Here is an 18048-nt window from a genome sequence, read left to right on the forward strand (position 1 = left end):
AACAGGATGCGCTTGCCGTCCTGGTCTTGAACGGGAGTGCTTCACAGAAATTAACCAAAACTCAGTGAATATTTTCCTTACAGACAAAACGAAATAATTCATATCCAAAACAAAAACTCTTTCATTATGTAATCAGTAAAGATGCATTTCTTTCGGCGCGTCCAATGGGGAGACGGCGAGTCAGGATTTTTAACTTCATCTTTGTGACACTGACTCAGAAAAAATGGTTTATTAATAAATAATTCAAATATCTCCTTACCATTTCCCCAAGACACATTCATTGTAACTTTTGCTGGGGCTTTGCAGCAAGCTTTAGCCTATTTAGTGCACTCATGTCACGTTGCTGTGCATCATGGTCACGAAAACTTTGCACGCGTTTTTAAGCATTGCGGTTCAAAAACAAGTCATTTAAGCTATTGAAATGCAAACAACAGCACTATATGCGTGAGCTGTGAGTTTCTGAGCGTGCTTTCTGCAATTGGGTCGGATTGAGGCCGGTTCATACTCGCACCATAAACAAACAGTTCATTTGGAAGCGGACCGAGACCACCTCTTCAGCTGGGTCTCGGTGCAGTTGTTTCGGTGCGCACCCGAGTGCAATTGTTGTATTCACACCTGTCCAAGGTCCGCACCAAGAGGGGAAACGAACTTGAGTTAGTTTCAATCGAACCAAACAAGACAAGTGTGAATACACCCTTAGTTTTACCTCCAGGATTCTCTTACTGCACTGCAATCTCAGGTAACAAGAATTCTGTAACAGTGTGTGTGTTTTCTTGCCTTTCTCGATGCAGCTGAGCACGAGGTTGAAGAGCTGTGGGGATCTCTCCTCTAGTATCTGCTGATGTAGACTGACATATCGCAGTGTCCACCAAGGCAGCAGCTATTTGCAAACACGCAAACAGAGAGACAAGAACCCAAGTTACATTTACACTACAGAGCTTACAAAAGTTTGTGGTTGGTAATATTTATGTTTTTGAAAGTAATCTCTTTTTAATTTAAAACATTTTAAAATGTAAATTTATTCCTATGGTGCCAAAGCTGAATTTTCAGCAGCCATTACACTCCAGTGTCACATGATCCTTCTAATATGCTGATTTGCTGCTCAAGCAAAGGTTTTCCTGCTTAATATATGTTGAAAACATAGTATTTTTTTTTAAATTAATCAAAAGTTGAAAAGAACAGCATTTTATTCAAAATAAAGTCTTTTGTAATTATAAATGCCTTAACGGTCTCTTCTGGTCAATATTAAAATAATTTTTCAACAAAAACCTTACCGACCCCAAACTTGAACAGTAGTGTACAGTACACACATTCAAATCGAGCATGATACTCCCTATAAATAGACATTTACGTTTGAAGAAATTAACTGTAAAAGAACTGTAGTTTCCTAACACAACATACTGTTAGTTCATCTGTTCTAGACAAGGAACATTGATGCCTTATGACTGGAGAGTAAATGTGGTCCACTTTCACTCAGAGTTAAGGTCATTGCACACTGAGTCCAAAATGTTTGCGTGCGTTTTTCTATCCAAATGCATGCTACAGATGCGAAAATGCAAAAAATTCGAACCTGATCCAAATTTTTTTTATGGCAGACGAACGTTTGAGGCAGTGTGTAAACGTGATTGACACAAAGTCAGGTATTTATTTTTTTAACGTGCAAAAATTTCGGACTCCGTGTGCAATGACCTTTACACAGTCAAAGACAAAAGGATCCACATTGTAACACGTATGACTCTAAAAAGAAACAAAACAGGAGAACCTGGCTTCATTCTGTGTTTGCAAACAAACTTGCCGAGCTGTAATGTTCAGAGAGAAGCATTTACGAACTTATTTCCACACAAACAGTCAATCTGTATGCTGGTGTAAATGGTCAGAGTTTATGTTTGTTTGTTCTTGCACTAATGAAATAACGTTCTGGAACATGAAGCAAGGGGGGATGGGGGGGCATGCTCCCTCTCGCTCAACTAATCGCAGCAGAAATATTTTCATCCCTGTGCTTGTAGTCGTACAAGGAGAAATAATAAATATATAAATGCATTAGTAACGCCTGTCTTACCACATAAATATTCACAGAATGAAAAAAAAAAAAAAAACACATGGTACAGCGTGTGCAATGGCTTCACAGTTATAATACTGTAAGAGAGTGCAAGCCCTGCTGGGAAAATAAACAGTTTAATATTTACAATTTAATAAACCCAAGTAACTGCAAGAGACTAAGGCTATACTATACTGCATTGAGAGAGAACAGTGAGACTCGTGATTTTGAATGCATGAGAGCCACATCTCTCTTACACAGAAATAACTCTATTCTGACTGACAACATGAAACAGAACTACACCTTCAGTTCTGCTAATGATGATTTTTAAGGTTTCTGAGAAAGTGGGAAGCACATTTAAATGTATAATGAATCAATCGCTGACGTTATCGACAGGCTGCTCTTGTGGAGGTAGGCTGCATAATTCATGTTTATACTGTGCATGGCAATGAAATGGTATCTGGGATGTTACTTTTCTTGCTTTAATGAGCCATCAGCAGTTTTAGAACCGTATTTAATCATTGATTGCCACATGGTAGGTGACATCTGAGAATAACATTTTAAATATCAGTCAGTTCTTCACACAAAACAACTGTAGGACTTATGAAGAACTTAAATTATGTAAGTTGTATGGATGATTTTTGCTGTTTTATGACACTTTTTTTTGGTCATGCATGGAGCTTGTTGGCTTTATTACTACACATTTACTAATCTAAACTGCCACTCAAAAGTTTGAGGTCAGTAAGAATTTTCTCTTTTAAATTCAGGAAGGATGAAATTAATCAAAGGTGACAGGTAAAGACATTAATAATGTTGCAAAAAATTATATTTCAAATAAACGCTGTGCTTTCGAACAAAATGTACTAATCCTGAAAAAAAACATCACAATTTCCACAAATATATTAAGCAGCACGTTTCTTGATAATACTGACAATATTAAGCAGAATGTTTCTTGAGCTTTAAATCAGCATATTAGAATGATTTCTGAAGGATCGTGTAACACTGAAATGAAAATAATAACTTTTTTCAGGTCCACCTGAAGAAGTTAAAACTGTACTTTCATTGTTTGTGTTTTCATGAGCCAGACAGTGGACTTTTTCCCATGTGGATATAAAAATTTGTAAACAACAACACAAACAAACACTCATAACATAAATATGGGACTGAGTAACACAAACAGTCTAATGATCCGTTGCGGTGTTATGGGTTAGGACTTGACAAAAAAGAAACCTTGGTCATAATTTAACATGTCTGACAGCTTCACAATTCTTCATCATCTCTCTCAGTAATGCACACAGGAGCGTGGAATAACAACCTCAAACATATGAGAGAGAAATTAAAAAGTGACAGTTCCTTATTACCAACACACACAGTGCCATATTGCGTAACTGTTCAAGTAAACCGCAGAACACTCCTTGCCCATAACACCAGTTTCCCTTATCTTGTTTTGATATTAACCCCAATCAATATATATTATCTACTTGGTAGGTCAAGCTATACTGTCTTGCTGTTGCAGTGCATTGGATGTTTTGTCTTGTGTTCCAAACCAAGGTGAATTCTACTGCATTCCTGCAGTGGTGCAAAAAGTGATTGTGTATCTCACCTGAAGGGTCTCCAGTTTGGCGCCGCAGTTGACGAATATGACTCTGGTCAGCAGCAGCAGGAGGGGGTTGGAGACTAGATTGTAGACAGACTCTCCATCCAGCTGAAGACTGGACAACACAGCCGTGTTCAGGGCTGCAGGCTGTGTGTGTGTGTGTGTGTGTGTGTGTGTGCGTGCGTGTGTGAGAGAGAGAGAGAGAGAGAGAGAGATAAATGAGGAAAGGCAGAGAGAGAGCGCGAGAGAGAAAAGTGAAACAAGATTAGAGAAAATTACAACTCGCAGTATGAGGGACATCTAATAGCAATTTATCATTGTTTTACAATAACAATGAAAACTGCAACAACCATGGTATTGAGTTAAACTGTAAATAAATTACTAATTAAACCACAAACTTCATTCTAGTTTTCTCATCTACTGTATGACAAAACAAATAGCGTAGTTTACGACAAACAACAAAAGACTAAAAACGTAGTTTAAGACAAGACTAAAAACACTTACTAAAAATTGAAGAAAAGTAATCAATTCATGAAATTTCTCAATTTATGGAAAATATAAGTTTATTAAAAAAAAAAAACTGCAAAATAAGGCAGTCTCAAACTGGACCACGGGAACCAGATGAGTCCTCTGCACAATCTAACTTTTCTGCAGTATGAAACAACCTGCTGATTCGTCATAAATACATATCAAATTCTTAAATTCATATTAAACTAATTCAACAGAACAAAATGACTTAATTTAAAAGAGTTTCAGGCCCTATTTTTGTTATATTTATTGAATTAATTTTATGAGGCTTACACAGGGCTCTAGGCACAGGGCGCAACGGAGGATTTGGTTTTCAAACTAAAGTAAAAGACCGCTTCTTAAACCAGAGAAGGTGAACATGTTGGTGTTCTTGTAGAAAAAAAAAAAAAAAAAAAAAAACATGAAGGTCCTGTCAGTGACAGCTGATTTTAATTTTCTTTTTGTTTTGGTTTTGAAAAGCTTGTTATCTTTGCTGTTTACCTCACGTTACGCTATGGAGGCTTTCCTTAATTTTTTTTTATATTATTTATTTGATTCCTCATTGTTTGCTAAACATTCTGAAATTTATTAGTCGGTAGCCTATATAATACAGCATGTGATCAGTGGGTTTTAAAATATAGGTGGCACACTAATTGTATTGGTCTGGGGATACCTGCCAATTAGGGCTGCAACTAACGATTATTTTGATAATCGATTAGTTGGTCGATTATTCTTTCGATTAATCGGATTAAAAAAATATTGACCAAAAAAAACACTATTCCACATTCTGCCCAATGTCCTTCAAACAAACGTGACAACTGAATGCTATGAAAACATACAGTGCTTAATTTATTAGACCACTTATCATAATAAAGAGAAAACATATTTTAGAAATTTGTCAAAAATTTGTTTAAATTTAAAAATGTTATTGTCATTTATTGGACATAATAATAAAAAATGTCCTCATAACAGCTTGCATTCTTGCTGGTATTGTTTATGTACTTTTTGACTGCAATTGGGTATCGTGAAAAAAAAAAATACTCAAATAACAAATACAAAAAAAAAATAAGTGCTCTGGTTTTCTTTCATAGATAACAGCAATAATGATATTATAGCATTAAAAATAGCCTACTACTGTTACTAAAGAGCTTACACATATTGGAGTACTAACCAGTACAGAAAGCCGAAAAATGATTTTGGTTATCACCAATACTGTTACTTTAGAGCAGCAGTGGCACAAACCTTACATAAACACATTGTTAAACTTACATAAATTTGTTAAGCATTGTAAAAATTGAATATAGTTTAAACCTCTATTAAAAATTTAAATAATAAAGATAATAATAAAGACGAATAAAAACACAAACTCAGTGTTAACCAACAGGTAAGAGTAATGTTCTGCAGGAACTACTTTGATCACAGTCACCTCGTCATTTCTTTATCCTGTAAAAGGCCGTTATGGAGCGTCTCATGTTTATATTCAGACAGACAATTACACGCTGTTATCCCTTTAAAGTTCCTACTCTCATAAAATATTTTAATTTATTTTAAACCTTAAATTAACTTTCAACAACAGATAATTCAGCACAATGGATATGTTTGCGCTGAAAAGCCTATTAATTGTCTCCCTCTCTACTGTGTTCTGTCCGTCTGACGCGCGTGCGCGCGCCCGCCGCTCATTAGGTATTTTAAACTTAACACAGACTGTCAGGACGGACCTTTATGCAAAAATGGAAATGCTCGCGTGAATTTGTGGCATTTATAGATAAGGATATGACCGTAAACTGAACGTTTTTGCGCTGAGGACGCACACGCATCTGTCAAAGCGCCTGACAGGGCAAGCCATTACTCTTATGCATTAACTTAAAGCTTAAAATAAAGAATTATCATGTTTTGGGCAGCTTGGATCACGTGCTTCTCCGGCAGAATCTCATTCTGTTTCCTCCACTATTTTTAGATGCATTTTGTCCATAGAAATGCATTATTCAGTGCCTTAATTTGACTAACCAGCTGAAGTTGGACGTGCACTGTGGGCAGACCCGATTAATCGATAATGAGAATCGTTGTCGATGATTTTCATAATCGATAATAATCGATTTTATCGATTAGTTGTTGCAGCCCTACTGCCAATAGAGCCGATCCTCCCTATACGCAGAATACGCAAGCTGCGTAAGGCCCCCGAAACACCAGGGGGCCACCTTGCTCTCAAAGAGGTTTTCATTTTAGTTTTGTTTTTGAAGTTGGCAAGCGGTTATGAAAACGTGAATGATCAATTATTTTAAATGCGGTGAGCAGTCACCCTCTCTACATAAAAATCTGTCAAACATGCAACGTGATGTCGTAACAGTCTCTTGCATGAGAGAAAAAAAAACAACAACAAAAAAAAACATTGAAAGCGTACCGAGCCACGGAAGAGATACCGTTTCTCGAGCGCGTTTCGAGACAATTGCGTTTCATCCATTCTTTTTCATCATAAGTACATTATCAACGCAGCGGGAGACGTTCAAATTAATATCACGTAATTTACATCTCTATAATGATTGGTTGATATACCAGTGAAATTTCTTTTTTCAACACTCCCCAGCACTGAGTGAACACTTGATGCTGATTGGCCAATTTTTTTTAGAGAGCTCAGCGCCCCCCCCTCCCCTTCTCGATCACTTAGCGGTTGTAATTACATCAGCATATTCGGCACATTCGCAATAGAAAAGCAGTGCTTTTCAACTTCAGTAACATTTTATGGTATTACAGCTGTGAAATTACAAAAAAAAAAAAAAAAAATACACATTCTGAGAATTTTTGTGAATTTTATAAACATTAAATTGTCTTCCTCCCATTTTCAATATATAACTCAATATTTTGAGGAAGCTGTGCCTCCCCAGACGAGCCGCCACAGCATGTGATGTGTCCTATGCCATGCCTCGTCTTATTCATTTTTGTTAATAAATATTATGTAAGCTAGTCTGCCATTGTAACGTACTGTGTTATTGTGCTTTTTAATTAAGAATAACAATGAATCCATCTTCTATTTTAGTCTTAAAAAGTGAAAGGTGTATAGATGAGCAAAACAGACAATTATCTTTTCTTGTAAAACGTGACACCAAGATCGCAAATGTGAAAGCGCACGAAAAAAGCAATTCCTGTTCACAAAATTGAAATCACAAATAATACTGATGAAAAAGAACGGGTTGAATGTTGAACACTTTCGTTACCATATAACTATAAACTATGATAAAAGTTCATCAGCATGCATTGATTAATCAAATGTTGTAGCAAAAAATAAATAAAAAGTTGCGACCAAATTATGTGCTAGTGCGACCAACTGAGAAAGTTAGTCGCAAAAGTGCAACCAGTGGGAATAATGAGTCTAGAGCCCTGTTACATTCAGGCCCTACTGATGGTAAGTGCCTTCAGTCCGTCCATCTCTCTCAGTCTAATTTAGAGGGCCTGTGCTCTCTAGGACAAGGCTGATAAATCAGCAGCTTTAGAAAGGTGTGAGACAGCAGAAAGTGTTACACACACAGTGCCTCTCCAGGGATCTATGAGGCCTCCGTGGGGCATTAGGGAGAACAATCTCTTCACCTCTGCATAATTGGGAGCCCTAAGAGGTTTCATTTGCAACCCTGCAGCCCTCGACACACTCATTATCCAGAGCACTGACCTGCCCAGAGTCACAATCTCCTTCCATTCCATCCATCACACACACATACATCCCACACACATACAGTTGTGGTCAGAATTATTGGAACCCTTGGTAAATATGATCAAAGAAGACTGTGAAAATTAACCTGCTTTGTTAATCCTAATTATTGGCACCCCTAGAAATTCTTAAGAGTAAAATATCTCTGAAGTATACTCCCATTCATATTCACAATTTTGAGCACTCTAGGGTGATTATGAACATGAAATTATCCAGCCATGGCTTCCTGTTTCACAGAAATATAAATAGGAGGGAAAACAAAGCCCAAATTCCCTTAATCATCCATCACAATGAGAAAAAAACAAAGAATATATTTCTGATGTGCAGCAAAAGATAATTGAGCTTCACAAATTAGTGAAGTGGCTTTAAGAAAAGAGCTAGAGCAGTGAAAATCCCCATTTCCACCATCAGGGCAATAATTAAGAATTTCCAATCAACAGAAAATGTAATGAAACTGCCTGGAAGAGGACGTGTGTCTATATCGTCCTAATGCACGGTGAGAAGGAGAGTTTGAGTGGCTAAAGACTCTTCAAGGATCACAGCTGGAGAATTGCAGAAAATATTTGAGTCTCGGGGTCAGAAAACCTTAAAAAAAAAATTGTCAAACAGCCCCTACATCACCACATGTTGTTTGGGAGGATTTCAGGAAAAATTCTCCTAGCTCATCCAAAAACAAACTCCAGCATATTCAGTTATCAGACAGGACTGGCACTTCAAATGGGACTGGCTTCTATGGTCAGATGAAACTAAAAAATTAGCTTTTTAGCAGCAAACACTCAAGATGGGTTTGGTGAACACAGGGATAAAAAGTACCCCATGTGTACAATGAAATGTACTGCTGTATTTGTGATGTTGTGGGCCTATATTTCTGCTGGAGGTCCTGGACATCTTGTTCAGACACATGGCATCATGGATTCTATCAAATACCAACAGATAAAAAAATCAATAAGTGACTGATTCTATTAGAAATCTTATAATGGGCCATGTTTGGATCTTCCAACCGTACAATAATCCAAACACAAACCTCAAAAACAACACAAAAATGGGTCACTGAGCACAAAACCAAGCTTCTGCTGGCCATTCCAGTCCTCTGACCTGAACCCTGTAGAAAATGAGTGAGGTGAACTGAGAAGAAGCACCGTCATGGAGCTGTGAATCTAAAGGATCTGGAGTGATTCTGGATGAAGGAATGGTCTCTGATCTCTTGTCAGGTGTTCTCTAACCTCATCAGGCATTATAGGAGAAGATTTAGAGCTGTTAAACTGACAAATGGAGGTTTCAAAAAGTATTGAATAAAAAGGTGCCAATAATTGTGTCCAACGTGTGTTTGAGAAAAACATTTATTTCATAATGATATTTCCCCCCATTTTAAATTCTTATTATCCAATGAAAGGTTAGCTTTTTGTGATTTTTTTAAATAAAAGATCAAAAGGATTAACAAAGCAGGTTAATTTTCACAGTCTTCTTTGATCATATTTACCAAGGGTTCCAATAATTCTGACCACAACTGTATATCACATGAGCATTTAGCCCTTTTTTCACAAATGTGGTGATATTAACAAAATACTGCTTAACCCAAAAATTACACACACTATGCACACAAAATGATACTTGGTCAATTAGATATATATATATATATATATATAAAAAATACAACATTTCTTTTTGGTCCTTGAATCTGATTGGTCGATGGGGTGCAATATTCTATTGATAACAGAGTGAGTATTTATGAGCGAGTCAGCAGTGAAGACTTTTATATTGAAAGAGACTGAAACAGGATTGTTAACAAGGAAAACGCAGCCAAGAAATTCCCATTGCTGAGCAGCTTTCCTCAGCAGACATTCAAACTAATGTTTTATTGTGAATATGAGATTGATCTGAAGAATGAATGCTGTATCAGATGCAGGTAATCACACGCAGTTCATCGCTCTCAAAATACTCTTCTTCACATAATACAGTGAGCTTTTAATAAAATAATACAATAAGCTTTCAATAAAGCTACTCAACGTTCCTTCGTTACTAGTTCTAAAGTGGCGTTTTCGAATTAATAATGGAGGCTTGGGCACAGCTGTTAAACTGTCAAATTGAGATTTGAATCCTTGGCAGAAGGAAGTAGTTCGGACAAAAGAGGGTTTTAAAGACACTCCTTTGTTGTTTCTTATGTATTTACACACTCATGTCATCAAACTGTTGTATAAATGCAATATCACACTCCTAGCTGTGCGATATGACTATATCGCATTCTGTGATTATCTACGGCACTCGGTCCTACAGATATACAGCAGTATCGCACTGCTACTCATGTGATACAGCTCATATATATGCACACACACACACGTATAATGTGTTGAATATTTTTGTGCAATTACAGACAATGACACGTGTCGTGTATAATCACAGGTGCATCATGGTACTGTACCTGTGAGAATTTCTGGAGCAAGGCTTCAGGCAGAAAATCAGAGACGTGGAGCTCAACTGGCGGCCCGGTCCAATTACTCTGAGCGAAAATGTTCAGACACCCCACTGCCAAGGCCAACAGAGCAGTTTCTCTACAGCAGACAAGAGATCAGATTCAGAAACATGCATGTTTGAGAGCTAATGTCATTAAAGCCACTGGGTTTATTCATCTTAAATACACAGACGTTGACTACCAATACAATATCCATCAGGTAAATGTTGTTTATTTCTGAAAACATCTCCACACTTTTATGGCTTCGGACTACACGACTCTCATGCAAATGTACAAACCTGAAGGAATGAATCGGGTGGCAGCAATGTGCCGCTTGCTGAATTCAAAGACCTGAGATTGTAATTCTGTTCTACGGTGGAGTCAGTCCCCAGATGCCATTGAGAAAGGACATATTTACATGCACACACATCCACACATTCACGTTTCACTGCGATCTACAGCGCTGATGTATTCTTCTCACTGGAGAGAAAAGGCTGTGAGTCATAAATCTCATTGTACATTTTAGTCCCTTTAAAATAATACATGATGGATAAATGAGAATGCACAAGAACACAACAAAAAGAGAAGGTGAGGAGTAAGAAAAGGGGGAAAAAAAACAAATGGCATCTCTCTGCATTCAACAGCACACAAACATCAATATACCTGCATCTAATCTCTCACCAGAAAGCATCACTCATTATTCAAGCCATTTCACCCATCTACAACTACTTTCTGCCTCACTAACAGAAGCCACAATGAGAGCGGCTGTATAGAAAGAAAAATAAAGCGAGAGGGAGCGTGATCAAGCCGAGGAGAGATAAGAAGAGAGGCACGGCTGAGGAGCGCAGCGCAACCCCCATTTCCTCAACTCGTTCTTTCTCTGGAGAGAAAGGATGTTAAAGTGGGCTTATCGAAAATTAATAATTTATGCCTGAAAGGAGGGGGACAGTGTTTGAACTCTTCTGTATGGTTTTATTCATTCTCAACACAATAAAACGCTCCAGTCAGCTGAAGCCACCATCAACTCGCTAAAAGTCCTTACGTGGCGCTACACAACGCACTTGCAGTGCAGTCAGCTTCCTGGATTATTATGGAAGCATTCTAGTTTTGTGTTTCTCGCTTGGTCTGAATGTGTGTGTGAATGAACAATCTGTCATCATTTAACTGCATGTCTTCTGAAGAATCCAAAAGAAGATATTTTAAAAATGTCTTTTTTTTTTTTTTGGCAAACTCAGTGGGGACCAATGGTGGAAGTGTGAGTGTGTGTGTGCATGTATATAGGTATATGTATGTGGGATATGAGCTAAACTCCAGTTAAATAATTCATAGCCAATTATATTAGACCGTACAAATAAAAACCATTAATCACAATAAATAAGACATTTCACTCCGTAGAACAGAACTCATTTAAATAGCGCTATTTAACTATAAATAACAGACTGCAATAACAGACTAAACCTCCTGTAATTTTACAGGCACAATGAGTGAATCTAATTGGACATATTTAGGCAGCAGTGTAATTTTAATGAATAGCATTACAGTTTCACTAATTAAATTAGTCCTCGTTTTTGCATTGTAATGATTTTAATTAACTCATAAATTTAACGTTTAAAACACAGAACATGTATGTGCCTTCAACATTTAAAGGGGTCTTGGGATGCCATTTTACACAAGTTGATATGATTCTTTAAGGTTTTAATGAAAAGTCTGTAACATACTTTGGTTAAAATTTCTGAATGGTAGTGTAAAAAACACCTTTTTAAACCTGTCAAAATCAGCTCTGTTTTCAGCACGCTGATCTAGTCCATGTTGCTTTAAATGCTCGTGAGCTCTGCTGACTCCACCCCTCTCTTCCGTGGAGTGACGAGCAGACCATAGATGTGTGTAGATTCCCTATTCGACCGCTCCAGATACGTTGATGCGTCAGCCATCTCACATTCACTATAATAATCAATGAATAATCAAAGATATACAAGCGTATAACTTGCTGTTGTAGACGCACACAGCCAATGCGCTCAAAGATTCTCAGACCGTTCCAAAAATGGCGGATGGCTTTCGTATCGCAGCCCATAGAAACAGTCCATAATGAGGCATCTAGGTATATATCTCTATGGAGCATACTAAACTTCAGCCGCGAAACTGGCTAACTAGCACATTATTAGGAAAGGCGATTTGCAAAGATTCATAAAAACCCTTATACTCACTTCTTCTGTAGATAAAGCTGGATCACGAATGATTCGCACGAACATAGATGCATTTAGGCAGATCAGGATCTGCGCATTCCCTTCTAAACAAAAGTAACGTTAACCTTCTGCATCTTCAGTGGCTCAGATGTCGGGAGTAAATGATGACTGCTATATTCATTATTACATCCAAAAACTAAACACTTCAATCGCTTAATCGGAGACATCTTGTCTTCCCCTGCACCGTAGGCGGACAGCTCTCAGGGCGGGTCTAAGGTAAGACGGTCTTGTCAATCAACTATCGTGGGAGTGGTCTGTACATAATATACACACGTATACGTCATTCTGACAGGAATCTCAGAACAGCCGCATTTGAGAAAGGGGATTTTAAAATAGGGATTTAAAAAAACAACACTGGGTGGATTTTTATCATTATAGGATGGATGTGTACACACACCTCCAACACACATTTATGTTCAAACAACTTGAAAAATGAATTTTGCATCCGATGACCCCTTTTAAGAGTACAATGCATAGTTCTCATTTTGGGTTAAGATCATGGAGCTTGATCGTGCTAAACAACACAGTTAAACGTTTTCTGTACTTTATACAAGCACAGTTAAAAACAGAAAGCCAACCGTCATATGTTCTAAATCCTTACCGGTCGCTCCTCTGGTCTTCAGTGGCATTGCTCAGGTAAGACAGCACCTGTCTCTCCAGATAGGCCTCAATATTGTCATCTTCTTCAGGAGCACCTCCCAGCAGCCCCTGCACCGCAGAGCTGAAGAGCACGGCCTCGAAATCTCCCTCACACACCAACTGCAGCAACGGCCCTCCATCTGAACACACACACAAACAAGGAGAGCGTAGCTAAAGACAACCATTCAAACAAATCAATGCGTTTATGGTTTGTTCCAGAAAGCCACTTTTTAGCACAGATTCTCAAGTGCCAATGCCTCAAACAGAGATGAACACAATTCTCAGCTCACTATCAAATTTTAAAGCTGAAACGAGAGCAAAAAACTCTGTTCTCAAGCTCTTTAATAAGAACTCTTATTGAGTTCTAGGTGTACAGTATGTGCGTGAAGAGGTTTAAAATATGATACTGGCTTCCAGACTGCAGGGAAAAGCTTTAGATTGGACTTTTTCAGGTTGAAGCTCTAACAACTTTACACAAATGTGTCACAAGATCCCAATTTTTAATGTTGCAATAGGTTATGGTGTCACTTTTGATGACACTCTGCAGTCTTTAGTGTTTTTGTTAGACGCATAATTAAACTTTAACTTGAAATGTTTGGAATTTTTACATAAAAAAAGTTAAAACATTACAGTAAAAATTAATTGGTTCACTACGTTTAGTCACCATATACTGTAAAGTGAAAAATAGATCTAATTTCACGGTAAATTACTGTAAAATATATGGTCTTTACAAGTAAAAACTAGTAATTACTGAAGAATTGACAGTGAATGGACACTGTAAGAAAAACAAATCCTTTGTGCTGGTAATTTTCTGCCGGGTCATAATGCATTTAATTTACAGACAATTCCTTTAACCCTAAATCACAACACAAGGCAATGCATCATTCAAAATATGGGTAAAACACTTGTGAAATCAATACGGAAATTCCTTCACATTAACAAACTATTTTTATGAACTTTTCTTAGAGTGAACGTTCCCATAAATCCCTGCATTAAACATGACATATTTTATATAATAAATTTGTTACATCATAGTACGAACAAAGATGTCCATTTACGCACAAATGAGTAAACGAACGCCCATGTCTACCACAAATAAAACATATTCAATTCCAACCATCATCTCCTCAGGATCAAAGTCAAATTCAAGTTCAGCCATTTACTCCCTCACTTGCATACTAGAGGAAAACAAGGAAAACCATAAACAAAAAGGAAAGGAGCAGCAGTACGCCTCCATGAAATATGCGAACCGTGAAATTAAATAGTTCATTGTACACAAAGCACCGGCCTGAAAAAGCATAACAAAATGACTCTCCCTCAGAGAAACTGTTTATTTATACCAAACTTGCAGTTGCTTCATGGCATATTTGCAGAAAAATTCATCAGAAAAAGTCTGAGCTATAAAAGGTCAAAAGCAAATACTTATTTTAGTTTTATCCAACACTACAATAAACCCATGAGTACATTATATATGGACAGCTACACCGAATGAAAGGGAATCTAATTTGATTACAGAATTATGAACAGCCTCGAATTCTATTTAGATCTTGGATTAAGCATCACTTTGCAGATCCAAAATGGTGCCACCTCTGATATGAGTGAAGGAAGCTGCAGTATTTCTAGAAGAACACTCGCTTCCAGCCACTTCTTCAGTCGTTGATCTCTTCTGAGGAGAAACTGGCGTGAATTAATGTGACTGAATGAGGACGGACTGAAATAGCTTACTGAAGATCAGATCGACATCTCAGACACCATCCTGTGAATTACACATTAATCACTCCTGAGGTTGATGTTCATGAGAGAGAGGGACAGACACATATGGGAGGAATTAAATATACAATGTAGGATGTATACAAATGATCAGTTACAATATTCAAAATGCACAGCTATTTGTCACACCACTAACAGCACATTAAACTGACAGAAAGATGGAGGAGATGGATAATGTATGAAATAAGAGGCAAGCAATAATCTAATCCTATAATTTAGCCTAATGGGGGCGTTCAGACAAGGACGCTTTCCCTCTGCCTTCATTCGCATGTGTGACTTTGCCCGAAGTGTTGCACTATCAATGTTGTATTTTTAAGACGTGTGTACTCAAAAGTAGCAGCTCACTTTAAATACTTTTTACAGGCCAACAACAAGTTCGAGTTTCGTGTCAGACATCATGAATAATTTGCGGTTCAAGCGAGTTTGATTAATCTAATAAATGAGTCAGATTAACTCCGTAACAACTGCTCTGTGGAGTAAATTCGAGTCATTGGTTCAGAAATCAGACTCTCGTCGCGTTGTGTTTGTGGTCAACTTAAAATAATCGTTTGAAGTCATTTGTTCGAGAATCGGATTACCTTGGCCGTGCTGAATTTTGATTCCCTAAAAAAGAAAAAAAAGCTTATACACATCCTTTGTCCAGGAACTGAGCTCAAATGTATTTGCTTGATTCACTAAACGAATTGGCTTTTTATGAATCACACTACATTCGCAGCGCTGTATTCGATTCACAAAAAAGAACCGAATAAAAGAATCATTTGATCGGAATCTACATGGATTCACTAAAAGAATCGGCTCAAGACGTTTTTTGGGGGGGAATCGGACTAACGTTACTTGTCACGCTGTATTTTTTTTTTTTTTTTTTTTTTTTTTATGTTTTTGGCATTCAGAACCAACTAGGAGCTATCCATTCGTAATCGAACTACACCAAAATGATTTTGAAACAATAAAAGCCAATCATTACGGTCATGCGTTAGGAGAGAATTTAACTATATGCTTGCTATGTTTCGCGCCGTAGAACCTGTAGCGGTGTCGCGGTGCTGAGGTGCACGGTACCTCAGGTGATCCGTCCGCATCAGCAGGTTCGAGAACCGTTAAAAAAACAATAAATCACTTAATCGTCAAACCTTCCATTCAATTCCGGTATTATAACATCATAAATAATAACATATTAAATGTGTTGCGCTCTTTCTAGTTGTCATTAGTGTCCTGTGTGAACGCCCACTAAAAATAACACACGCACAGGAGTGTGTACATCCTAGGTAAGGTAGGCAGGTGCAGCCCGGCTTTGTTCTAAAGCTGAGAGCTAAATAACAGCGTATCTTCTCTCACCTCAACAACAACAGGATACACACGCGTCTGTCCTCGATGCGCTAAAGGTGCCCACACTGTCCCTCCATGCAGTCAATACACAAATACATAAGTCATGCTGTAAGAACGCTGTCAAATGCCGCTCAGTTCACACTCACGCCTGTCTGGACACAGTCCCGTGCGTCGGTGCGGCGCGGAGATTTCAACACACATGCGGCACATTTAAACCACGTGAGAGTGCGTCCAGCAAACCAACCAGCACGCAACACATCGTCAACAATAACCGAACAGATCCAAACACGACTGGACGAAACCATCAACATCGGCCAACATCATCATCATTACAAAAGCACATCAGCTCAGATGTGCCGCTGTCTCTTACCTGCGGTGCTGAAGCCGCTCTGTTTCCAGTCCGGACTCAATCCGCCCAGAACCGCCGCCTCGAGCTGCAGCATCATCATCCTCCTCAACACTCAGCGGATAATTGAAACACGCGTCACGTCGCTCGAGACTTGCTCTAGCTGTGAATATGAGGTGTGAAGGGTTCGTGTGCTCACTGTGATGTGTTTGATTTCTTCCCATGTGCTGCAAGTGTCATCAGTGAGCAGCCATGACAGCGACGTGGTGCATTATGGGATACTTAAGGCAACGCCGCTAAGGGAACGTCGAGATTTGATCAGACGTTCAAATGGACGCAAAATAAAATGTATTACATGATTGAAGTAACATCTGGCATTTATGCAGACTCGAAGTATAATTAACCATTCTATTGTCTTCTGTTATCTATCTATCTATCTATCTATCTATCTATCTATCTATCTATCTATCTATCTATCTAATATTCAAATTCAACCCAAACAAGGCTTTGTAATATTGTTCAGAATATCTAAACAAACACGATTAAAGCTCACTTTTATTATCAAACTGTCATGAACTTCACCTCTGGCCTTTCATTATTTATTTGTTTGTAAATATAATACTCAAACTGAGCCCAAATTTTTTTTTATACTAGGCTATTATCTAATATTATTTCATATTATAATTATACAATTAGTACAATGGCTTTAGTTATTAAAATAATAGATTTCCTTCAGATTCCCTCATATTTTTTTTTACAGCCACAGCTCTCTTTTGTATTTTTAATGGAGTTAAAATGTAGTTTGAAGCATAAAGCTCTAAAGCAATTCAAAGAAAGTGAAAAATTAGCATATCAAAAAGAAAAAATATATGCCTAGTTTCCAGTTACTAAATGCTGAAAAAGTGAGTCAGAGATGATTCCTTTCTTTTTTAAAGAAACCTTTATTTACTGAGCCCTTTTCCTCTTATCATTCTTACTTCGAGATATTAATTATATCTGTCCCTTTTTTCCAATAAAGCTTTTGATTATTTTAAGCAGGCACAGAGCTGTGAATACAAAGCTTCCTGTGCAGATGAACACTATATCTGTACCAAATGACTGACTGTTAGCGTAAGGGAACCTGAGGGGGCCGTTGATTTCTGGAACCCTCCTGTTCTATCTCTCTCATGCCTCTGATGCTTCTGGCGGTAGTAGAAGGTCATTCTCTTTACAAAAATCAAGCAGATAATTCGTCTTGATTACACGGAGTGGCAGAGGATCGCTGGAGTCCGGAAGGTTTGATAGTGTGTAACGCGTGTTTGTGTGAGTGTGTGTCAGATATAAGGAGAGACCCCGAAGGACAGGTCAAAAATACATTCACACACTCAAATGAAGAATGATGTGTTGTATTAGACGTGAAATGACCGCGATGGAAACTGTGACCCATTACATCAAAC

The 18048-nt window shown here is 37.9% G+C and overlaps 1 protein-coding gene across 1 annotated transcript in view; it reads right to left on the reverse strand.

Moving 5' to 3' along the window:
• The window catches only part of LOC306885879 (tetratricopeptide repeat protein 27-like), a 98585-nt gene extending 81693 nt beyond the window's left edge, over window positions 1-16892 (reverse strand). Inside the window, exons 1-5 of the mRNA XM_079442673.1 lie at window positions 16637-16892; window positions 13136-13313; window positions 10262-10391; window positions 3642-3782; window positions 778-880 (exon numbers count right to left, since the gene is read on the reverse strand). Coding sequence (XP_079298799.1) covers window positions 778-880; window positions 3642-3782; window positions 10262-10391; window positions 13136-13313; window positions 16637-16715 — 631 coding nt within the window. The 5' untranslated portion in view covers window positions 16716-16892. The remainder of the gene's footprint in view (window positions 1-777; window positions 881-3641; window positions 3783-10261; window positions 10392-13135; window positions 13314-16636) is intronic.
• Between the last annotated feature and the right edge of the window lie 1156 nt (window positions 16893-18048).

Source organism: Barbus barbus (assembly GCF_936440315.1).
Source record: "Barbus barbus genome assembly, chromosome: 20".
Lineage (NCBI taxonomy): Eukaryota > Metazoa > Chordata > Actinopteri > Cypriniformes > Cyprinidae > Barbus > Barbus barbus.